Genomic DNA, 21,040 nt, shown 5'->3' on the forward strand with positions numbered 1-21,040 from the left:
ACTTCATACAGCAGACATCTAAACACTAATCTGTAGCACAGACGCACACACAGGTGCACAGATAAAGGCCCATTAAAGTGAAACCTGTTGAGCTTGTCAGAGGAATGTGCAGCAGCCACAACACCCTGAAATCACTTCAACAGGAGGAACAGTATTGTCACATTCCACTTTCCATCTCTCCAACGCACACACACACTGCTCTCTCTCACCTTTTACCTGGCACTAAGCTCACCTGAGTTCAGTAGTTTTCAGGTAGTTACTCTGACATCCAGACATCCAGAGGCGATGCAAATGTTTCAAGATATACAATACTAAATCTGTCTGTGTGTAAAACAATGCACAAGACATTAAGAATAATTATGGTAACCTCTGAGGGAATGGAGAGCTGGAGAGTCCAGTCATCAAAGGTCACTACTTTTATTCAACAGTCTGGATAGGAGTTTAAAATATTCTTACAATAACTTGGTATTGTTAGTGACAGAGATAAGTCTGCTTGAGCTTTATTCCCTCTTTCAATAACTAGTGAAACAATGACAAGGTGTGAAATTTGGAGAACAAATATCTGGTTCACCAAAACTTTTCACCAAACTTAAAATCTCTTAAGAAGTAACAATACATCTTCTAGACATCTACTGACTACTGGTTTTCCGTTGACCCCGTTCTGGTTGATGCTGTGACCAGTTTATGTCAGACAAAACTGAAGTTCTTGTGATTGGACCCAAACAACTCAGAAACTCTCTTTCTAGAGACTTAGTTACTTTATACGGGATCACCCTGGCCTCCAGCTCCACTGTAGAGAATCTTGGAGTTGTCTTTCATCAGGATTTGTCCTTTAATGTCCACATAAAACAAATTTCAAGGATTTTCTTTTTTCACCTAGGTAACATTGCGAAAATCAGATGCATCTTGTCTCAAGCAGATGTAGAGAAACTAGTCCACACATTTGTTACTTCTAGGCTGGACTATTGTAACTTTTGTTATCAGGTTGCTCCAATAAATCTCTTAGGACTTTGCAGTTAATTCAGAATGCTGCTGCACGTGTTCTGACAGGAACCAAGATCAGAGATCACATCTCTCCCATTTTGGCTTCCTTCCTTTGGCCATCTTAAATCTAGAATAGAATTTAAAATTCTTCTCCTTACCTACAAAGCTCTTCATGGTCAGGCACCATCTTATCTAAAAGAGCTCATAATACCTTACTACCCCTCTAGAACACTGCGCTCCCAGAGTTTCTGTGCTCTCTTATCCAGCAGGTTCTCATGGATCATGGCTGCTGCTGTGGTCCTGCATGACGTCCACTACATATATTACTACTGTCTCAAAGTGTCATGAGATAACTTTTGTTATGATATGGCACTATAGAAATAAAATTTAATTGAATTGGTATTCACAGACATTCAGACTCTTGGCCATGGTTCCCATAGCTGTCATATGTGTCACCACTCCGTTCTTCCTGTGGGTTACTCCTTTCTTTAGAGTCATCTGGTGTTAGTGGTAATTTTTTGTGAGGTCTGACTGGCTGATGATGTCTAGATTGACTTTATAGGAACGGAAAATAATAATCAGAATAATAAATAATTGAATCCTGGTCGCCAAGAGGTTAAGGTGTCGACCATGAAAAGCAACATTCTGGTCTGCATCCTGTCAGAGACATTTATTGCATGTTGTTCCTCCTCTCTCTCTCTCTCTCCCCACACATTTCCTGTTGTTTCTATATTGTTCGCTGTCCACTCAAGTCACAAAGAATATATATAATAAACATAAAGAATGCTACACACCTGATATCACCAACAAGAAGTCAGTCAATTAGATACTTAAATCTTTACCAGCCAACAACACTGTGGTTAATTAAGTTAATAAGATGCAAAAACTTACATCACTGTTCTTTAACACGACTTTGCAGAGAGGGCTCATTCATTGGTCCAGACCAAGGACAGCTCTTACATTATTGCTTTTTAGTTCTAGCCCACTTTGTATTTTTATAACATTCCAAAAGCTGTAGGCCTGAAGTTATTTGGACTGACAGATAGTACCAGATGAAGATAAACATGGAAGGACCATAACCATACCATAGCCTACAGCAGGGGTCGGCAACCTTTACCACTCAAAGAGCCATTTGGACCAGTTTCTCACCGTAAAGAAAGCACCGGGAGCCGCAAAACACTTTTGACATTTAAAATGACACGGCATGCAACGTTTTTTTAATTATTACATTTAATGAAGGACTGCACGTAGAATTGAAACTTCTGTTTTCTTCAGACACTTTTCTTTTCTTAGAATTCTCCATAGTTGGCCTACCTGGGGTTAAGAAATCGGTCGCTGCGGGGGTTAGACACTTTTTACTAATTCTTCATAGTTAGCCCTAGCTACCTGCGGTCTGGTTGGAACGTAGCTACTGTCTAGGTTCGAACGGTTCTGTAAGTTCAAAAATGCGCGCGCATATCCAAAAATGTATTTTTAATATGGTTTATTAAATGTAACAATATCACCATAATCTTCATATTTAGAATTACATTTTCAAAAACTAAGAAATACAAGAAAATTCGAACAAGATACTGTAGCGACCCTGCAGTAATGTTACAGTGTTACGATGTTGAGTTCTGTGGTTTCCCATGGTGCGTGAATGCACCTGAATGAGAGCAAGGGGGCTGGGGAGCAGGTGAGAGGGTGAGCGAGAGTGGATGGAGTACGGCGCGAGTGAGGCTGATGTGTGGGACCTGTTATGTCGTTTGGCGTGGTTATGGCCGACAATAACCCAGTTCTGTAATGAAACTGTTTGGCAATAAAAACAGGTTGGCCAAATAACGCCTCATTATTCCTCACGCGTCCGGCTGGATGCTACAATACATTTTAATTTAATAGTCATCAATTATTTTTAAAAGTCACAGGGAGCCAGATCAGAGGGTTCAAAGAGCCGCATGCAGCTCTGGAGCCGCGGGTTGCCGACCCATGGCCTACAGTTATTCCCTGGCTTATCCTAACCTTCCATACTGTAATTGCCATGCACAGATACAGTAATGTCTGATCCAATGTCAACTGTGGTTGGCAGTTGGCAATCTCTGTGTCCCCATAATGTCACACACATAGACACACAAGCAGAGCAGTTGCCGAGGAAACGGTTTTGTGGCAGTTTGTCGCTGTAATGACTTCTTCCTCTTCTTTTTCAAGCAGAGAAACTCAAACATTCATTAGGCTCGATTACATCAACATCAACCAACAACAAAAAAGCACAAAGTCCCTGGAGATGAATGGAAGACGACAAAGACAGACAGACAAAGGGGAACACCTACATACAACTACACAACTGTTTAAAATGTGCTTCAAGAAAAAGTGACCAAAATCAAAAACTACATTTACAGTTTCAATTCTGCTGTTTTATCTATATTCTCAATTTCTTTATTGAGAAATCTGAATAAAAAACATTAAAAACCAACAAATCAAATTGCTTATGATCAAAAACTGTCAACATCCTCTTTGCTTCTGCCAATATGTCCATAGATGCTGGTTACATTGTCTACTTGCCCAGCTCTGGTTCTGGCACAACACCGGCTCTATTCCCCATCAACATTTGCCCACACCCTGAGCCTGAAAACCTCCTCTTCTTCCTGGTGGTTTGTACACTAACACTCCCCCAGTGCTCTGAGCTCACAACCCAGGCAGCCCGACTTACAAAGTCAGCAAACATTAGCTAACAGCAGCTATAGTTCTCATCAGTTTACTTTACTGTCCATCAGGAAACTCGCTGTAAATCACACAGAGTTGATAGTGAAATAGTTGGTGGTGCTACAAAGCATTACGTACTTCTCATGGGTCGTACTCGGAGAACAAAGTTACAGAACAGACTTACGGATAACATTCCCCTGATTACAAGTCAGTGTAGCATCAACATGATTTAAAATCTGTTATTTTATATGTATAATTATTGTGTTCATAAGTACTGTAACCTACAGTCAGCAGAGCTTCAGTCCTCAGATCATCGACATCACGACCAAATCTAAAGAGGTCAAAGGTCAAAAGGTCACAGCACCTCGACAACAGCTGGAATAAATATTTCTGCTGCCACAGAGGTCACTGTTATTGTAACCAACAAGCATCCTCGTCCACACACTGTGACACACTGCTGATAACTGTGCTGGTATGCTGCATGACCTCCTAACAGATACAGCCATCATGACTCATCTCCTGCTCTCCTCTCTGTTCAGATCTTGAACTCTCTCACCTCCCTGTAGCCCAATTTACTGTTCACTTTCACGTTTGAAAAGCTGACTTCAGAATAATAAAAACTTACAGAAATGATGTATAAATATTGCTGTTTTGTGTCCACTAATGAATCAAAGGTTCGTGTTTTACATGCTAAAAAAAACATTTTACTGTCTGTGTTGTGAATAATGTTTGTAGTTTTAGCCAAATCTTTAGCCTGAATGAGGGACAGGTGCTATTTGTCATGGTCACTTTTGCATTCCATCTCAGTCACACAAACAAACAAAAAAACAAAGCACATGCAAACACTATGACCAGTGAAGGACAGGAGAAGACGGCCGCCAAGCCTGCTCGACAACACACTGCCAGCGTCTGTCACACGAGGACACTGATGGGACAAACACTGCCAGTCTAATAAAATGTACACTTTTTAGGTGGTCTCATTAATATGGATGAAACAACCCTCGTTGTAAAACCTCCAGATAATTCCTGTCAGTCAGTTCCTAGATTCATACCCAAAAAACAGCTTCACGGGCACCACGAGAACCCACCAACCACAGCTGCTTCATGAGCAGATGCTTCATTTGGACCTTACAAGGTTTTGTCCGTAAAAAGTTCACTGAACGATCCAAAGTTAAGTAACAGGTTTACAGAACAAGTGATACCAAGAAGCAGCATGAAGTAGGCAGAGACAGCAGCAAACTCACAGACATGTGACTGATTCTCACCTTTAATGTGTACAGTGGTTTATAAGGATCATCGTGTTTACTCTGAGCAATCAAATCGAAACCTCTTGATATTTGAACAGAGGTTTGCGACTTTCTGTTTAGAGTAGGGACTAATGCTTTGTTTATTTGGGCGCCATATAACCTGTAAAGATTATTATAAGCAGGTTACTAATTAAGACTGTCGTCTAAATAAGTTACAAACTACATGTTTGCTTGTGTCATTAAACAATGCTTTATTTTAGGGCAGTTAAATAGACAATCATGTTGTATTTCAATAAAATAATCAAACGATCCAAGATTGTCATACAGTTTGTGTCATGTAGGGGTCACTTTTTTTTTTTTTTTGGTTTGGTCCACAGTGAAATAATTCTAAAACTTCTGTCTGAATAGTCATAAACTTTACTGATCACATTCCTTTAGACTTGAATGACCCCATGACCTCATCTCCTCCTATCCTTAACACACTTTACATATTTAGTTACTGGTATCACTCTAGGAATAGCTAAGTTGCCAGTATTTTACTTGCTCTGTAATGAACATTGTAGCCTAAAGTGGGAATGTGTATGTTAGGGATGAGTACCAAAACCTAGAATTATTAAAGTTAGTAGTAGTGGGAGCAGCATGAGAGCATGTCATCTATACGCAGCCTAGAGCCCTCATGGAGTTAACTAACCTATGGGTTAGTGATTAAAAGTAAGCATTATCCAGCTGGTTGTTTAGTGATAAATATCTGTATGTTCATAGATTCAAACTGAAATGGTGAGAGCACCATATAGGCAGTTTGGACTGATGGAAAGGTCACATTGTTAACATTTCAGCGGCGTAGCTGCTAAATAATTAGCCTACAGGTTAGCTAATTAATCAACCTACTGTGATGCTTTTGGTCTAATCAGGAGAGAATACCTGCAGGTCTGGGTCATTCATAATTTATAACATTTCTGTTTCTTTTTCCGTAAATATTTATTATTTTACATTTAAATTCTCACTTTATAGTCTGTTATAGTGATCAAGTGAACAATTCTGTTGCAGTTGTTACTGGTTAAACATCCAGTGTGTAGGATTTTGTTGCATCTCATGGTGTAATTGCTGCATTGCAATCTCTTCACATCACCCTGGCCTACCCAGTGTAATGAAAAGCCGCACTACAAAGGCTGTGTCTAGAGTCAGTATTTACTTTGTCTGTTCTGGGCTACTGTAGAAAAACAGTGTTTCAACATGGCGGCCTCCATAGAGGGCGACCCACTCCCACTATAGATACGTATATATAGATTTTTTTTAAGTAACATAAACATAATGATTCTTATGTTCAGGTGATTATACATGCAGGAAAACATAGTTATGAATATTATATTCCATGTCTGCCTTATTCTGAAAATAGAGGCCCCCGATCTTACACACTGCACACTACACACCTTTAATTTATATATGTGAGAAAAGAAGGCAACGTTAACTCTATTCTTCATTTGTTGGTCATGTTCTCTCTTAAAAAATACAGTAAAGAACCGATAAGAGTATCGTTAAAGTACAAGATCGATAAGCAGTACTGGGACACTGAGTTAAGAGCTCACACACACAGTGTTGCCATGATGAAAAACACGAGAAAAGATGTTCACACTTTGACTAGCAGCAGCCTCCTGTCCAGTTTTCTTCTTCATGTGTAACAGAACACCAGTGAAGTGCAGACTGCTGCTTACTGAGTATTAGAGGACAAAACACTGGGAAAACAGCTGCGAGGTGTAAGGCAAGAAGTAATGGACACACACACACACACACACACACACACACACACACACACACATACATAAACATAAGGAGCATTGCAAACACTAAACAGACACTCGAGCATCTTAATTTGCATGTACACAATAAACTGAAGTTCTTCTGTACTTCACACACACTTCCACCAAATCCAAATGAAACGCACACTTTGTCCACAGACACACATTCAACACAAACACTTGTGAGGAAAATCCAGGAAAGTGTCCGGTATCAATTAAAATAACACAACACACTCGCTACACACATGCTCCATTGGGAGTACACACCCCATCCACAACTCCCACACACACACACACACACACACACACACACACACACACACACACACACACACACACACACACACACACACACACACAATAAGGAAGTTCATAAATAAAAAAGGTCTTTTGAGAAGTCCCTCTGGCTTCGTTTAACACCTTGGATCAGCATTGCTGTATCACAAAGTCCACTAAATTTGCTTCCTCCCATACTACCTTAGCTCAGTTGGAGGAAAGGTTCAACACTTAGGGAAACACTCACTTATTTTCATAGTGTGAGATGAGGAAATGAGAAAATCAATCATATGTCTGTGTGTTCAGTACAGAATTGGACATAGCAGCTGTTCAGTGTTCCAATAGACATCTATCAACGCCTCTAATTCAAACTAATCAACGTGTTGTATCTCGTTTGTTTAATCTAGACGACAGCCTGTGGTTTAATGTGAAGTTATACTCAGGGATTATCTCTTGACAAATAACAGCGCATCTGTCCGCTCAGTACTTCTGTTCAACGTCTTCACTGGTTGCCTAACAACCTCACGGTAACAACAAGACTTCACTGCGCCCATCTGCTGCTGGCCAAGAAATAGTTAGAGCACGTAACTCTCCCCCTAAAACTGGAACTGTCCAGCTCACAGAGTCTGCTCACATTTGTACTGATCGACATCAGGGAGTGCACCGAAGAACTCAACACACCAAATGCAAAGAAAACACTGAAAAGTTATAATACTAAACATAAAACCATTAAACCTAGCAGCTACGACACATGTTCTTTTTAACTCGTTTATTAAGTTAAGCAGCACTTCTTAAAAAATTTAAACTCGGGTTGCTGCAGCAAGGACGGACATTTCCGGAGGACCCGTCGTGTTGTTACGTTTGTATTTAGCACAGAAAGTGGACACTATATAGGACTGATTGAAGATTCCCACCAGACTTCATTTTCTGTTAATGTTATCTGAACACCTGCTGAGTCAGTGGAAGACACTTTGAATTCAGTGTTGTGTTCCATGATACAAATAGTCCAGCTATCATGAGCTCTCTCGCTTTCATAAACAGCATAAACAATGATCAAGACACTGTGGGGCCCCGAGCAGACCAATTGCCTGTTGGGTTTTATAATTTTAGCGATATTACAAACTATTTTTAGGTCCCACCCACACAGGTATTGCGTCAATCAAATTACAGTAGCAACACTGTCAGTTGCAATCAAAAACACACAACATAACACTTATCTTCAACAATTTCTTTCTTTGTAATAACCAGTTATTTTTTATATTTGACATATATATAAAATGCTACATTTACTAAAAATGAACTATAATTTTAGTTGCATAAATACAGCTGTGATTGGTTTATTTATCAATATGAGGTCTGCAGACAGCAGCTGTAGATCAGAGTCAGTGTCAGCCCAATGTTTCTTCTATTTTATAATAATACATTTCTTCTAGGTAATGAAGAAAAATAAAGAACACACAGGTTACCATGAAGAAATGGCATAGCCTGGTGCATTTTAAACATTTTAATTCAGCCTGAGATGGGTGTGACCTGCCAAAAGTAGTAGTTAAGTTTTGTCTCCCAATCTCAAGATCTCAGAATGATCCGGAGGATCAACTCGTCAGGAGCTCACTTGTTGATCTTTTTCTGATTCTAAAGCTTTATTATTAAGACTGGTTATTGTTAATCAATATGAAATTTTTGTTTTCCTTTCTTAAGAACAGTTGCTGGATAAAACTTGGATCTGGATTTAGTAGTTTTGGCGTCATTTCTATGATAAAAACATACCTACATACATGATTTGTTCAAACACACTAAAAATACTGAAACTCCAAACACACACTCATACACACTTACAGCTCTGATGGGCAGCTCCTCAAAAAACACTCTGCTTTGTTTTCAGCTTGTTGTAAGGACATTAATGGCATGTTCTCTCCCTCTGAGTGAAACTGTGTGTGTGTGTGTGTGTGTGTGTGTGTGTGTGTCTCTCTCTCTTTGTGTCTCTTTACAATTCTGCTTTCAGCCAATCAGGGCCCAGCTGAACGCACCAATCAGAGGGCGTGCAGCAGGTATGGAGGAAAGAGAGAGTCTGACAGGTGTGTTTGGTGTCGACGTCACACACACCTTTTTGTCTAACTGACACAGAGGATGGAGGACACACAAACACACACACACACACACACACACACACACACACACACACACACACATACATACATAATCATGCATAACCATCTATAAAACTAGATAGCAGACTTTGTTCAGTTCAATAAATCTTTATTGTCCTATTACTGATGGAGGAAGTGCAAGACAGAGAAAGTGTGGCTCATAAAATAATAAAGATGAAAGTATTAAAATGAGATGGACTCATCACAGACGAGCTACGCAGGTCAAAAGTAAAATATTCCATGTTGTGTTGTGTTAAAAATGTCTGGTTCTTTGATAAAAAGTCAAACGAGTCAGTCTGTGGATATATAACCTGAAAGACAGCAGTTAACTACGACTCCCAGGGTTCATTTTGATGAAAAAAGTCATTACTGCTCACAAAATTACTGTTATTGTAGAAACCTGATTAAGCAGTCAGCAGTTTGTCTGTTCACTTTTAGATTCTGGATCAGTGTGGGATGAATATAGGCTGTCTTCCATTCAGTCAGAATTTCAGAGTTCCCTGTCAATTCTCAAACTTAAAAGTCAGGATGGCTGCTTTGAACAATAAAAGCTGTAGTAATATACTGCTCATTAGCACTTCTGTATCACTGTATCAGCTGGTATTGCTAATTGCTAACCTGGCTAGAGATTAGTTTTCCGACTTGTTGTACTGCTACGTGTGTGGCGTCGTTCCAGTCAAGTCCAGCCTGGTGTCTTTTATAACCAAATGTTTCGAAGGCCGTCTTAAGCCAACCACCACCATGTCTGTCTGTGGGGGAATCTCCCATCTCATGCTGCTGTGTCAGAAAAGATTGCAACTTGATCAAACATATCTTGTCTTGGCACTCCACATACAGGGGTCAGTTAGTATCCACATGCCCCCCACATCACACATTACATGATCACAAGGCAATGACTCCTACAGTCTTTTGAATGTCCTCTGCCAGTGCTCATGGTATGTGGCTGTAGGGTCTGACCTGCTGCACAGTCCACTGCACACAGACACAACATGCACACCTCCTAATCTACTTATCTTCATCAACACTAGCCAAACAGAACAGAATAAACATAAAGAACTGAACTTTTACTGCAGGAAGCTGATCAGACCAAAACATTCACTGCTCTCTGCTCATCAGCAGGAATAATTCTCATACCCTCCCTCTTTGCCACGCCTTCTCATAATGCCATGAGTGCCTGTACACCTGCACTGTGTGTGTGTGTGTTTGTCTCTACAGTCTAAAGTCCTGTATTGTATCATGGCTCATATGTCTTCCAGTAAATAAAAGCTGCAGTAACAACAGCAGACTATTGGTCACACCCCAAACCCAAATACATACCTTGCTGTGTAGCTGGCTAAGCATCAACCTGAGTATTCAAAGAGATGCTATGCGACATAACACGCTGTGGCAGCCATATTGGAGGTCTTTTCAGTCTTGAAACAGTCAAAATGATATGATTTAATATCAAAATCGAGCGTCTCATTAAGCATCCACAAAAATCAGAGTGAAAATAAACTTCAAAAAGAGATCATGTAGCTGTTCAGACTTTGTCAAGAATGTGTAGACGTGGCAGATCATGTTTTGATTGACATCTCCCTCATGAAGAAGTTAAGTAATGTCTTGTTGTGGCTGGGGAAGCAGTAGAATGTAGAATATCATAACAAATAAAAACATCAATATCAGTGTGCACTATACTTTCACCAACGGGGACCAAAAGCTGTTATCTACGCTCTCTTCAAGGCCGTCAGACCAGACTCCTTTGACAAAAACATTTTACTAGAATATTTTGACATCTAACTCTGTGAATTGAAGGTTTATATCGACAAAACCAGAGCTGGTAATTGTAACAGTGGAAAGATTAACCAAGACATTTTTGTATTCCTTTCAATAAAGTTGTTGCTGTGAATTCGACTTTCCTGTACCTTTAAATAGAGAAAAAGAAACACCTCATGTGTCCATCTGTCCAACAACGTAATACATTCAAGCAGGAGAGAATAATAAGTTGGGATAGGTGCCCTGTTATTCAGGAGCAGATTGTGCTAACTTTTTATAGCGTTTAAGTTGACTCAAATGTACAAAGAGTATGCTGGTGGTTAAAATCTTGTACTTTGTTTCTAATGAGATAAGATTTATAGCTTGTAAATGGCTGTGTCCAAAAATCTATATCAATAGCTGCATCATCACTGACAGGTGCAGAGTCAAAGTCATTTTCACATTTATTAAATGTGATGCATTGTATTGTGAGATTGCAACAGGTGGACCTGACACTTTTGTTCCACTGTGTAATTTATAAAAAGACATGTAGCAGATAAATGTACACACTATAAGAGGAAGTGATTTCATCACAGACTGATATTTCTACATTTGCTCTCTATAATGTGTCATCTCCCTGATCAATGTCAGCTCACTAATGAAAAAAGCAAAGATGTGTAACTTTAATTAACATAATGAGAGTACATATGACATAGTGCTACATGTACATCAGTGTCACATGTTTCTCTAAAAGAACAACACAGCAACCAGAATCTTTCTGTTGCAGTGACATTGAAAAGTCTAAAATACTAAAAAACTGATCAACAGATATTCAACATGCCGCTCTCTGACTACAGCCTCACTCGTATGTAGAGAAAGACGGGATGTTGGACAGTAATATTATTTGGTAATAAAAGCACTGGCAGGCTTATGAATGGTGACAGGTGAACAGTGAACAGTGTTTGTGTGCTTATTCAAGCCAACCTGCTTTGAACTGGACGATGAACCAGGATATACAGCAGAATCCTGACCAATTATAGATTACTGATGCACTGAAAGGAAGCAAGGTGTCATTCAGACTGGACTCTTCATAGACTCCAGTCCACTGGAAAACAGTATGAACTGGAAAAACTATATGAATAGAATTTAGCATATTCATGAAGCTGCTAAAATCCTAACAAAGACTTCTGTACATCTGTAGTACTGGTATAAAAATGTTATTGTCAGTAAAACATTAAACTGTATAAGACAGAGCTTTGGGAATGTAAGATGCATAATTCTTTATGACATTTTGTAGACTTAGTAATTAATCGGTTACAGATACACACACACACACACGCACACACAGTGTCTGTACCTGCGGACTGTAAGCTGCAGAGTCTTGTACGATCCTTTGACGAGAGCGATGGCCTCCTGTCTGTATCCGCTCAGCTCCACGTCGTTAATGATGATAATCTCATCCCCGACTAACAGAGGCTGCTCCAAACTGTCTGCCTTACCGCCCTCCTCCACCTGCACACACACACAAAAACACAAAACAAACACACCTGAGGCCAGATTTACAACGATAATGGTGTAAGGCAAATGTGGAGGTCAGTGATTTTGAAATTTGCATGTATAGCTCCCGGTTTAAGGAAGCAGCTCATTATACAGTCAGGTAGTGACGTCCACCTCTCACCTGTGTGAGTGATCGAGCTCAGGAGGTGAAGTTAAATGGTGTTTTTTTTAATAAGATCACAAAGCTACTGGTTTCATACTGCAGTGTTTGTGCTAAGCAAGGTCCTGGACCTGGTCCTCTCTGTACTGGACACACAGTGATGAAAGCTGCTGAGCCACACTTGCCGTGACTGCTGTTATCTGGGTTTCTATTGTTCTGGTCGGTAGGAAACACTTGTGGTGTGTGTCGTGTTGTGTGCAGGGTCAGTGCAGGGGAAAGTAGGAGGTCTGTTGATAACTTCATCATACACACTTCTTGTCTGTCTCTGTTGTTATTTGTGGGTAACCAAGATTATTTATTATGATGGGCAGTGAATTGCCTCACCCTCCTCTTTCAAGAATGTAGGAGAAACTATGGTGGCTGAGAAAATCACAAATAACACAAAATACCCTATTTAGCCTGCATCTGGTTTGTTTTGGAATACTGCAGAACCAAACTCCCCTCCCTCTGTAGACACTAGACCTTTAAACCACAAAAACAACTTTCCATGATGGTCAGTCCTCACGCTACAAGGTCCTGCGTGTAGAATTTAGTCGCATCTAGTGGACTAATCACTGCATTGCAATCTCCTCACATCACCCTCACCTTCCTAGTGTAAAGGAGAAACAACACTTTAAGGACCCTGTCTAGAGGCAGTATTTAGTTTGTCTGTTCTGGGCTACTGTAGAAACACAGTATTTCAATATGGTGGCCTCTATGAAAGAGGAACCACTCCCACTGTAGATATAAAAGGAGAATTTTAAGTAACAAAAACAAAAAGATTCTTATTTTCAGGTGTAAGTGCATGAAAACATAGTTGAACATTGAATATTACATTCCATGTTTGCCTTATTCTGAAAATAAAGGCCCCAAATGTTACACACTGCACCTTTAAAGCTTTTTCTCTTAGAAAAGTGACAATAAAACACAATTCTAACCTTGTATTACTTGTATAGTAGTAGTATAGTATATTTTTCTATAATAATCAGGTAACTTCCTGAATGGCATTCCACTAGGAATAAATATTAGACTGGAATTACAATTATTCCTTATCATTTCTTTAATAACATATCAGTATAATGCTAGGAATAGCTAGCCCTACACTGCAAAACATTCCATGTCTGCTATATGAATGATTCACTGGTAAGGGTGCTAACTTTTTACATAGGAACTGTTAACACTAGCTTTGCTCTTCAATGCACATCATTTTCTACAAATTGACGTGAAGTAGCTAACACAGTCATTTCAGCCAGCACAGTCAAAAACAAATTGTTTCAAAATTTACAGAATACCTGTGTTAAATCTCCTACTGTCATTGTAAACTGCAAACTAAAGACTTCTCACAGCAACAAAAGACACCATCGGGACACTGAGCATAACCAAAATGTGTGAAGAAGTGTTCTCGCAGTAGAAGCTGTAGAAGGCCGTTCACAGAAATTCTGGCCCATCAGTAATGACCAGCCAATACACTGACTACAGTCCAGCCTTTAAATGTCTTAAACGCTTAAAGCACAGGCGCATCAGAGCTCGCTCCTCACAGTCATACAGTGGCTAACAACAATAGGCCACCACTACAGGAACATAGATTTTCGCCTTGTGTACCTGACTGTCTTCGTTACATAGGCAAAGTTGGATTTGTTGTTATCGTTGTTAGCAACCACTGCAAACTCGATAACGCCTAGATTCTGATTGGAAACTGCTGTCACACCACTGTCTAACAAGCAAATACACTTGGATCAACTTCTTGGTAGTATTTTTTCAGGAAGATCACTAGTGCAAAACACAGCACAGGACACACCCCGTGATGACACACATGTCCTTATTCAACACAAGTTTTGGAATATGTGATGACACCTTTCACAGCACAACAAAGTCTGCCAACATTAGTCACGCTGTATTGTCATCCAATCCAAAAAAATGAAACAATAAACTCTCTCAAACAGTCTACAGATGAAGTTCATTTTAGGTGCCACACTCTCTGCTTCTCACCTTAACAGTGTTACACCACTAACCTTCCTGTTCTCACTAATCTGATGAGTAACTGTTTATGTTAGACAGAGCAATGCTGCTGTCATGTTGTTTAGCTGGTTTGTGTTCTGTAACTCAGTCACTGCTCAGCCAAAATAAATGAATGATGAAGTGAATGATCAATGATGACTAGGGTTGCAAAATTCCGGGAATTTTTAATGTTGAAGGTTGGCCCTTAACAGGGAACTTAAATATAGTTGGGGAAAATATATTTTAGCATAATCTTGACTGTAACAACCAGATTTTATGCAGGTAAACTTGAATATTTGCCATCACATTCACAGAGCACACTGCTTACTGCAGGGCTATTGAGGCCACGCCCCCTACCTGCACAGGTGATTTCTGTACCTGGACCACACTTTAGAGCCCAGAGAACACAGAGACTACTGAAGATATACATTTGAGCTTGTGAACTACATAACATTGTTCTTTTTTTTTGTATTACTTTTCATGGATGTCTGCTTATGACAAAACAAAATATTTAGATTTATGTCTGAATATGATACAGTTTGTTTTAATTACCCCCATTTTCCAGTTAATTCCCATAAATTTCCACAATTCCCATGGAGTGTCTGATTTGGAATATTCTCAAAATTCCAGAGCTTAACTTCCCAAGGACAGTTTCCAGAAAGTTTCCAGAAAACAACTTTCCACCCCTTTGCAAACATGAATGAACTGACAAATGAACTCTTTCAGTGATGGACACAGCGAGGATCACACCTCAAGTATAACCCCAAGACCATAATGAGGATACACACAGATTCTCTCCTTCACTCAAGCACACATGTTTTTTAGATACTACACGTAGTTAGACCTTTTTGTGTCTATATGCTGGTATTATCTTGTTAACAAATGATTGTGTATATAGATGCTGGTCTGTTTAATGTTGTACAGAAGTTAATACTGCCAACCTTGCCAGTGTTTTACTCCAGCTCCTTCAATCTACTAGCTGTTGATATGCTAACTTTGATAGCCAAAATGACTGATTGCATCTTTAAAGCCCATCTACAGCGTCTGAATTCCCAACAAGACACACTCACACGCAAACGTACTAGATATATCAGCATGACCCCACTGCAGTATCAGTGCTGCCAGTGATGGCTCTTAGCAGCTTGTCAGTGTGTGTGTGTGTAGCAGTTTCATAACTGACGTCTGTGACTATCACTGTGTGTATGTGTGTGTGTGTGTGTGTGTGTGTGTGTGTGTGTGTGTTCGTCCTCTCTAAGGTCACATTGTCTTGTGGTCTTATTCCCTGTGAGATAAGCTCAATCAAATCCTGAGCCGGTCGTCAAAATGTCTCTGCACACACGTCACCAGCTCAGACTGGATTCCTGGATATGTTTGATGGATGAATTCGCAGTAGAAGCTGTAGAAGGCCGTTCACAGAAATTCTGGCCCATCAGTAATGACCAGCCAATACACTGACTACAGTCCAGCCTTTAAATGTCTTAAACGCTTAAAGCACAAGCGCATCAGAGCTCGCTCCTCACAGTCATACAGTGGCTAACAACAATAGGCCACCACTACAGGAACATAGATTTTTCGCCTTGTGTACCTTACTGTCTTCGTTACATAGGCAAAGTTGGATTTGTTGTTATCGTTGTTAGCAACCACTGCAAACTTGATAATGCCTAGATTGTTATTGGAAACTGCTGTCACACCACTGTCTAACAAGCAAATACACTTGGATCATCTTCTTGGTAGTATTTTTTCAGGAAGATCACTAGTGCAAAGCACAACACAGGACACACCCCGTGATGACACACATGTCCTTATTCAACACAAGTTTTGGAATATGTGATGACACCTTTCACAGCACAACAAAGTCTGCCAACATTAGTCACGCTGTATTGTCATCCAATCCAAAAAAATGAAACAATAAACTCTCTCAAACAGTCTACAGATGAAGTTCATTTTAGGTGCCACACACGTCACCAGCTCAGACTGGATTCCTGGATATGTTTGATGGATGAATTCATTCAAATATGAAAACATGTTCTCTGCTGTGGCTCTGATTCTCATGTAGAGCACAGTAAAGTCCGACAGTTCAGCTTAGACTAAAAACTAGGTATGTCTCAATAGTCTGAGTGTGAGCTGAGTTGGTGCAGGAGAGACTTTCAGTCATCTTCTGCTGCAAGTACTAAAAACCATGATGTGATCTGTTGATACCCTGAACATATATTTGCTTTGCTGGATTACTTAATCTGTGGAAGTTTGACACTAGCACAGACAGCAACAACAGGTGAGGGAGATGCAGATTGGACACTGAAAGCTGGGCAAGTGGGCAATGAAACCGGGCTGAGCAGAGACCAATGAGGATGATGGAAAAGCAAAAAAGAGACTAACTGAGCAAGAAAACCAAATTTTAGAATACTAATTCTTCACTGATGCTTCAAGGCTTGAGAGAAGGGGAGACGTGTTTACCTTGATTGACAGGTGTCCCATCCTATCATACTCTGGTTCACCAATGTCCACCCTGTCTTTGCTCCCAATCAATCGTCTGTTTTTCTGTCTGACCGGAAAACTTGAACTCCAGACTTGAAAGCTGTGTCGACAGCTCCACAAATCAAAGATCAGGTTCACTGCGAGAGGAATAAATACGGTAACTAATCCCAGATCTTTTATTGATAGTTGTTTTCACATGCGTTCCTGTGATTGACAAAGGTTTCCGGGACTGAAACAATAAACCCGGCCCATCTGGGATTCTTTGGATCTTAAAACAACTGCCAAGAATTTCTCTCTGGGTGTGTCTGACCCTCTTCTGAATTACAACATGTGTTACTTTTTAAACAAAAGCATAATGTGTTTTTGGCCCACACACTGCAGCTCTAACATCTGAGTCCTCAAACACAGCGATCACATTCATGTACCATATGTGTTGATTGACTTGAATCACATATGCACAGTGGCCCTGAGGGGGCAAAGCACAATGAAATGACAGAAAACACACCAACAAATGAAGGATTAACGTAAGGTCCACTGACAAATCGAGATAAGTTTTTCAATTGTATCTACATTGCTGACATGTCAGCATGACATAAAGCAATAAAAAAAAATATGAGATGTGTCTGATGAGTCATGTCGAGGTGAAGGAAATCAAACATCCTCTCAGAGTGGTGAGTGTTAAAATGTTAACCATTCCTCAGCGCCGTAGAACAGTGCACATGCCTGCACTGTTTGCCTTTTTCAGGAATAAATATACCCAAATAAGGCTTGCAGAATCACTCTGTAACTCAGTGTGAGAGTGTGTGTGTGTGCGTGTGTGTGTGTCACTGACTTTGGTATTCCAGCTGAAATTCATTATCCTGCAGACAGAGATATCCAAACAGAGCGGCTCAGCCTGTTCAGACTGTGACTGAAACAACATACCTCCTCTAATCAATAAAGACTGTGTGATTTGGGAAAATATCCTCAGAAAGCAGTAGGGGGGCTCCACAAAGAGTTTGAACAGTGCTTCCTCAACCTTGTTTGCCTAAATAAAACAATATCTAATTATTTTAAATTATATCCCAGTGATTGAGATGAATAAAACATGTCATGCTTGCATATCATAACCCTCTCTTTGTCTGTCACTACACTTTCACTATCAAATAAAGGAAAATGAAAGAAAATATGGAGGCAGCAGAGACCACGATATTCAGATTTTTAGTCCTGTGAATGGGTCAATATCTAGATTGGAAGAAATTTGGCATTTCAGCAAATTTTGTACTTTTATATCATACAGACATATACCAGTGTGCAAAAGTATGCATTGCACCCTTCAGTTTAATATTTTGCAGCCTTTGAATAATAAGAGTCAAGTGGTCATTTTGGACCACTTCTATTCAGTTTATATATGCTTCCTTTAGGGAACATCATTAGGAATCACTCTATCAATTTTCATTGTTATGCTGACGACACCCAATTATATTTATCGATCAAGCCTGATGCAACCAATCAGTTAACTAAACTCCAAGCATGCCTTAAGGATATAAAAAGTTGGATGACCTACAATTTTTTGATGTTAAATTCAGACAAAACTGAAGTTCTTGTAATTGGACCCAAACACCTCAGAAACTCTCTTTCTAGAGACTTAGTTACTTTAGATGGGATCACCCTGGCCTCCAGCTCCACTGTAAAGAATCTTGGAGTTGTTTTTGATCAGGATTTGTCCTTTAACGTCCACATAAAACAAATTTCGAGGACTGCATTCTTCCACTTACGTAACATCGCTAAAATCAGACGCATTGTCTCTCAGGCGGATGCAGAAAAACTAGTCCACGCATTTGTTACTTCAAGGCTGGACTATTGTAACTCTTTGTTATCAGGCTGCTCCAATAAGTCTCTTAGAACTTTGCAGTTAATTCAGAATGCTGCTGCACGTGTTCTGACAGGAACCAAGATCAGAGATCACATTTCTCCCATTTTGGCTTCCTTGCATTGGCTACCTATTAAATCTAGAATCGAATTTAAAATTCTTCTCCTTACTTACAAAGCTCTTCATGGTCAGGCACCATCTTATCTAAAAGAGCTCATAATACCTTATTACCCCTCTAGAACACTGCGCTCTCAGGACGCTGGGTTCCTTGTGGTTCCTATAGTTTCCAAAAGTAGATTGGGAGCCAGAGCTTTCAGCTATCAGGCTCCTCTTCTGTGGAACAAACTACCTTCTGGGTTCGGGAGGCAGACACGGTCAACACCTTTAGAAATAGACTTAAGACTTTCCTTTTTGATAAAGCCTATAGTTAGGGCTGGCTCAGGTCATCCCTTAGTTATGCTGCCATAGGATCACATGCCGGGGGACCCCACCGAGGGTTATGCCTAGCCAGGCGCGGTATTGGTTGAAGATGCACCATCTCCCTTACCGAAAACTCCTCTCTCTCTCTCTCTCTCTCTCTCTCTCTCTCTCTCATCTCGCTCTACTATCTCTCTCTATCTTTCTCTCTCTCTACTCTCCTCTCTCTCTCTCACTCTCTCCCTCTCTCTCTCTCTCTCCTCTCTCACCTCTCTCTCCGCTCTCTCCTCTTCTCCTCTCTCGCTCTCTATCACTCTCTCTCATCGCTCTCTTTCCTCCTCTCTCTAACTTAGTCAACGCACTCTCAACGTCTCTCTATAAATCCACTAATCTATATCTTTCTCCCTCTCTCTCTCTCTCTCTCTCTATATATATATATATATATATATCCATCTCTCTCTATATATCTCTCTCTATATTTCTCTATATCTCACTCTCTCTATATATATATATCTATATCTCTATATCTCTCCATATCTCTCCATATCTCTCCATCTGTGGACATGTCTCATTAATGCATGTTACTAACCAAACTTCCCCGGAGTTTCTGTGCTCTGTCGTCCAGCAGGTTCTCGTGGATCGTGGCTGCTGCTGTGATCCTGCATGACGCCCACTACATATATATTACTGTCATTATTACTACCATATCTGTTACTGTAATCATTTTTATCATTCATTATAATTCATTGTCATTTTATCAGTCATTGTACATTATGTTTGTGTTGATTTGTCCTGTACACGTGACATCCATTGCACGTCTGTCCGTCCTGGGAGAGGGATCCCTCCTCTGTGGCTCTTCCTGAGGTTTCTTCCACATTTTTCCCTGTTAAAAGGGTTTTTGTGGGCAAGTTTTTCCTCACTCGAACCGAGGGTCTAAGGACAGAGGGTGTCACTCCCTGTACAGATTGTAAAGCCCTCTGAGGCAAATGTACTTTGTGACTTTGGGCTATACAAATAAAATTGATTTGATTTGATTTGCAACATTGTATAGCTCAATGACAGTATAAAGAATGGACAGAGCATCTGTGACGTCACCCGTAGGTTTCTCAAGATCCGTTGTCAAGCTGAAAATATACGCCATCATGTTAGATGTACTGCTTCTTCTGCCTCCTGGTTAATCTAAATATTGGCAAAGATGTGGATCATCAGTGGACAAATGATGCCTGGGTGAGTTGTATGAAAATTCACCCTCAGTACAGTTGTCATGAACGGGGAAATTAGCTATAGAGACCAAAATTGTTTTTGTACCATGCTGTAAACATGTTTATTTGACATTTTAATACGGGTGCTTGTGGAGTTTTAGCACTTGGCAAATGGAAAGCTTAACCTCAGGAAATGTTGGACTGGATCAGAGCAACGTGAACTTATATGACCACAACTCAGCACCCAAAGTCAGATGAGACCACAGAACAATGATAGAACTTTTAGCATGGTAGAGTGAGGACCACTTCAGTTTGACTGGAACTCAGGTCCTTGTAACTAAGGCTCAACTCTCGATTGTGTCAGACTGAATCCAAGTTATATTAAGTCAGACTGGGTGGATTCTTGCCACAGGTGTCAATGTGTCTAATGGGTCTGATTATCCTTGCATTACATTCAGTTAGGTCAAGTTTGGGTAAGTTTTCCACAACCAATCAAAATGCAGACTTTTCATTTAATTATTCGTCATGTTCCAGATTGCA

At 40.1% G+C, this 21,040-nt stretch overlaps 1 protein-coding gene across 1 annotated transcript in view; it reads right to left on the bottom strand.

Moving 5' to 3' along the window:
* The window catches only part of shroom3 (shroom family member 3), a 72,737-nt gene that overhangs the window by 48,561 nt on the left and 3,136 nt on the right, over positions 1–21,040 (bottom strand). Inside the window, exon 2 of the mRNA XM_027277029.1 lies at positions 12,218–12,372. Coding sequence (XP_027132830.1) covers positions 12,218–12,372 — 155 coding nt within the window. The remainder of the gene's footprint in view (positions 1–12,217; positions 12,373–21,040) is intronic.

Source organism: Larimichthys crocea, unplaced genomic scaffold, assembly GCF_000972845.2.
Source record: "Larimichthys crocea isolate SSNF unplaced genomic scaffold, L_crocea_2.0 scaffold82, whole genome shotgun sequence".
In the NCBI taxonomy this organism is placed as follows: domain Eukaryota; kingdom Metazoa; phylum Chordata; class Actinopteri; family Sciaenidae; genus Larimichthys; species Larimichthys crocea.